The sequence below is a fragment of the Solanum verrucosum genome, unplaced genomic scaffold (assembly GCF_900185275.1).
Source record: "Solanum verrucosum unplaced genomic scaffold, falcon-dt-bn FXZP01000070.1, whole genome shotgun sequence".
Classification (NCBI taxonomy): domain Eukaryota; kingdom Viridiplantae; phylum Streptophyta; class Magnoliopsida; order Solanales; family Solanaceae; genus Solanum; species Solanum verrucosum.
This window is the reverse complement of record NW_026020244.1, coordinates 270,449-275,299: the sequence shown is the minus strand read 5'-3', so window position 1 is coordinate 275,299 and position 4,851 is coordinate 270,449. Positions and strand designations below refer to the sequence as shown.

At 33.2% G+C, this 4,851-nt stretch overlaps 1 protein-coding gene across 1 annotated transcript; it reads left to right on the top strand.

Annotated features, from left to right (window-relative positions):
* The first annotated feature begins 757 nt into the window (after positions 1 to 757).
* LOC125833032 (protein SENSITIVE TO PROTON RHIZOTOXICITY 1-like) lies at positions 758 to 1,957 on the top strand. Its single transcript, XM_049512194.1, has one exon. The coding sequence runs from the start codon at positions 829 to 831 to the stop codon at positions 1,933 to 1,935; it is 1,107 nt and encodes a 368-aa protein (XP_049368151.1). The 5' UTR covers positions 758 to 828; the 3' UTR covers positions 1,936 to 1,957.
* Positions 1,958 to 4,851: the final 2,894 nt, after the last annotated feature.

Here is a 4,851-nt window from a genome sequence, read left to right as displayed (position 1 = left end):
AGAGTGAATATCTTTTTGACACGTGTCATTGCAAACGTGGGCACTATTTTTTACAACATTTTCTCATTCACTTTAAAGTCAATTAGGACGACGCCAATTCATACTCCCTTTCTCATATTATAGGTACATTAACATAAAATTAATTATGTTTTCCTAAATTTTATCACTATAAATTATAGTCAATATAATTTTAAGCTTAAACAAATTTTAAAGATCTAAAATTTATTATTTTTAAATTAATTAATATTAATAAAGGGTAAAATATTAAAGTTGATCAATCTATTAATAATTTTTAATTATAAAAGAGAAAAAATACTCAAATATACCATTGAACTTTGAGAAAAAAATATCATTTATGTCATTAGTTAAAAAATTTGACTCATCTATGTTATTTTCGTTTGAGAAAAAACTCATTCATGTTATTATTTATTAGCTGGCATATATGAGTTTTTTTCTCAAAGTTCAAAGGCACTATTTGAGCCTTTTCTCTTTTAAAAAATAATTTAATTAATGACATGATCAAATCATAAATGAATACGTGATTTTGTAAAATCAAAAATATTTTTAATTCACAAATAATAACATAGATGAATATTTTCTCAAACTAAAATGATATAAATGAACTAAGCATTTAACAAATATCATAAATGATTTTTTTTGAGATTCAATGATATATTTGAGTGTTTTGCTATTATAAAAAAGGAAGTACTCAAATAATATAGGAGTATTAAAATCCCACTTACATTTCCACCGTAAAATCGAAACCTCTATCATTATCTTCCATTTTATCATATTCCTACGTCCAACTCTCTCAAAATTATTCACATCATGTCATTTTCCGGTGACTTACGTCATTTGCCGCCCAACACAATCGGAGATGATCCTAGGGTTCCACTTCTCAACCTCTCCGCCGTTCAAACCCGAATGGATTCCCTCCAGAAATTTCTCTCAGATTCGGTCAACTCTAATACTTTACTTGGTCAACACCAGATGAACATGGTTTCCGACGAAATCACCTCCGCAATCCATCAGATTATTGTCAACGGCGCCGCTCTACTATCCTCTACACGATTAACAAATCCTCCTCCGCCTCAGCCGCCGTCGTCGGTGGAAATGAAAATCAATCTAAAATCGAATCATAAGAGATCGTTTCCCGAATTTGATCGGAGAGATTTTGAGTCGAAAGTTGAGGTATTAGACGAAGAAGAAGAAGACGGTGGCGATTGGGAGATTATTGAGCTAGATGCGGTGGAGCTACTAGCGGAGCACATCCACTTTTGTGATTTCTGCGGAAAAGGATTCAAACGAGATGCGAATTTACGGATGCATATGAGAGCTCATGGAAATCAGTACAAAACAGCAGAAGCATTAGCAAAACCTGAAAAATGCATCGATTCATCGAATTCGAATAAACGGAGGAGGTTTTCGTGCCCTTTCATCGGGTGTACCCGAAACAAAACGCATAACAAATTTCGACCATTGAAATCGGTGATTTGTGTTAAGAATCACTTCAAGAGAAGTCACTGCCCCAAAATGTACTCATGCACTCGTTGTAACAAAAAAAGTTTCTCCGTACTTGCAGATTTGAAAAGCCATTTGAAGCATTGTGGAGAGACCAAATGGAAGTGTTCTTGTGGTACGAGCTTTTCCCGGAAGGACAAATTGTTCGGTCACATGGCGTTGTTCGAGGGACACATGCCGGCGGTAGAAACGGCGCCGGCGGTTGAAAATGAGGAGGAGGTGGGAATGGATATCAATGATGGGGCGGGTAATGGGTTGTTGGATATTAGAACCGGGTCGGATAATGGGTTTTTGGATAGGTTAATGCTTGATGGGTTTGAATCTATTGATAGTTATTGCTTCCAAGATTTATTCGGATCTTCTTCTCCAAATGGTTTAAACACGATTTCAGATACTACTGGATGGTTTGTTTAGGTTCTACGGATGTGGTGGATGGGGCTGCTCGGGTTAAATGGGTCAACTCCTACCTTAATCAGAGATCTTAAATTCGAGCTTTGAATATTGAAAAATCCTTGATAGCAAGCGCTATATATGTTGCGCAAAATTGAAATAGTTGGGTTGCAATGTGAAAAAAAAAAAAAAAAAAGTTTTAGCTAAGGAGATAATTGATGTTGTGCCTATATATGTACTATGTGTTTGTTGTTTTAGAGTATTTTGTATTCTTTGTATTCTTTTCTTCTATCTAATAAAAGAAAATTGGTTACATTGTTGTTTTAGAGTATTTCGTATTCTTTTCTTCCATCTAATAAAAGAAAATTGGTATTTTAACTTATGTTTGAACTTTATATTTTTCTTAAAGATAGAGAAAATTATGTAGAAGTTATAGAAGTAATGTTATATAGAATTAGGTTTAAAATACAAAATGTTATTAGAAAAATATATGGGGATCATAATGGTAAATTCTTAGGGTGTGTTTGGTATGGAGGAAAATATTTTCTAAAAAATGTTTTTCATTTTTCTCATGTTTGATTGGCTTAAATGTTTGGAAAATGTTTTCCATATCAACTAATTTTTCTCAAATTTAAGAAAAATGACTTCCTTTTCAAAATTAAGAAAAACATTTTCCAAAACTCTACTTCATCCTTAATTTTTTTTTCTTATTCTACCCATACCCCGTACCCAACCCACCCCATTCAAAAAAAAAGTTAAATTTTTTAAATTTTCTTTAAATTTCAAATATATTTTTATCCCTACCACCAAACGAGCTCCCCCCCCCCCCCCCTCTACCCGCTCCCTCAAACAAAAAAAATAAAAATTTAAAAATTATTTTTGAAAAATGTTTCAAATTTTAAGATGTTTTTACCTCATCCAACCCCTACCACCCCTACTCCCTACCCCCCACCCCCTAAAAAAATTGCTTTTGAAAAATATTTCAAATTTTAAAATATTTCATTTTTTACACCACCCCCCACCCAGGCCATTCCCGTCAATTTTTTTAAAAAAAAAATTATTTTTACGCCACCCTACCCCTACCCCCTGCAACCCCCCACTCAGGTCATTTCCGTAAAAAAAAAGAAATATTTCTTATTGTAAATAATTATTTTTAATGGACCTGTTAATTGCCTGTGGTATAGCTACATTATCAGTATTTTTTGTATGAATATTGGTTTCTCTTGAATAGATTTTTGATGGGCATAAATCATAAAGGTATATTGGTTGCTATCTTCGGTAAGAAAATCAATTAAACAATATCTTGAGTGCTATCCCTCAAGGAATTGGTAGGGAACAATAGCTTCAAGCATTTCCTCAAGCACCAGTTGCAATTTTTGTGAAAACTAATGCAGAGTTTCAGCAAAAAGGCAAGCTGCAATCTCTGGTTTTAATATTTTTTTGCCAGAAAACGGGTTAGGTTTGGGTTGAGTGGGTCTTTCTATTTGATAAAAGAATTGTGGACCAATGAAAATTGGCCATTTGTTTAGTACAATTCCATGTCATATTTCTGTTAATTAAAGAACATTTTTAAACCTAAAGAAAACGTTAAGGGCATTTCTAAACCACTAGGTGGAAGGAGGACATTTTTGAACCATTTCTAATAGGCTAAGAGAATTTTTGAGCCTTTTCCCAATTATAAATAATATATGTTAAGGGCCCACTTTACCGTTGGAGGCTAACTCCTTCAAGTAATTCTATCCCTATAAAAGGGCAGTTACACATCAACAATATACTTATAGAAAATTGGAAATTACTCCTTTACTTCTTTATAGTGATACTGCTTCTTCCTCTTCTTTTTATTTTATAACACGTTATTATCAATAAGTTTTAGTGTTTTTTGGATAAATTAAATTTCTATGTTAGTGTTCATCATGTCAAATTTATCAAAGTTTGAGTTTGTGGCACTTGATATTACCGGAAAAAATTATTTGTCATGGGTCCTTGATGCTGAAATCCACCTTGACACTAAAGGTCTTGGTGATACTATTAAACAAGAAAATAAAGCATCAAGTCAGGATAAAACGAAGGCCATGATTTTTCTCCGACATCATCTTCATGAGGAATTAAAAACTGAATATTTAACTGTGAAAGACCCTCTTGAATTATGGATTATTTTGAAGGATCGGTATCACCACCTAAAACTTACGGTGTTACCAAAAGCTCAATATGAGTGGATACACCTTCAATTTTAAGATTTTAAAACTGTAACCGAGTATAATTGTGCAATTCATAAAGTAAGTTCCATATTAAAATTATGTGGAGATACTATCACTGATGATGACTTACTTGAAAACACTTTTTCCACTTTTCACGCTTCAAATGTATTGTTACAACAACAATATCGTGAAAAAGGGTTTAAGAAATATTTTGAATTAATTACATGCCTACTTGTGGTTGAGTAGAATTATACTTTGTTGATGAAAAATCATGAAGTCCGTCCCACTGGGTTTGCTTCATTCCTTGAAGCGAATGTTGTAGCAGCACATAATCAGTCTGAATCAAGACAAAATAATTATCGTGATCGTGGTCATGATCGTGGACGTGGACGAGGACGTAGTAGAGGATGAATAATTATCGTCATCATGGTGGAAATAAACATGAGAGTAACAAAATTTCTCAAAATAATCCTTCTCGAGGTAGAATCAATATTTGTCACCGATGTGGTATGAAAGGTCATTGGGCTCGTGAATGTCATACGCCTAATCATTTTATGAAACTTTATCAAGCCTCTTTCAAAAGAAAAGATAATAATGTGGAGGCACACTTGATCTTTCAGAATGATGATAATGAAGCAGGTCCCTCAAATAAATATGATGTATTGAGGCAAATCTTACTTATAAAGATGATGATTTTGAAGGTCTCACATATATTACTCATTTGGAAGCTGAAGACTTTTAT

What these genes read in the sequence shown, in the direction of transcription:
- LOC125833032 (XM_049512194.1), top strand. Translation starts at nt 829, where the DNA reads ATGTCATTTTCCGGTGACTTACGTCATTTGCCGCCCAACACAATCGGA.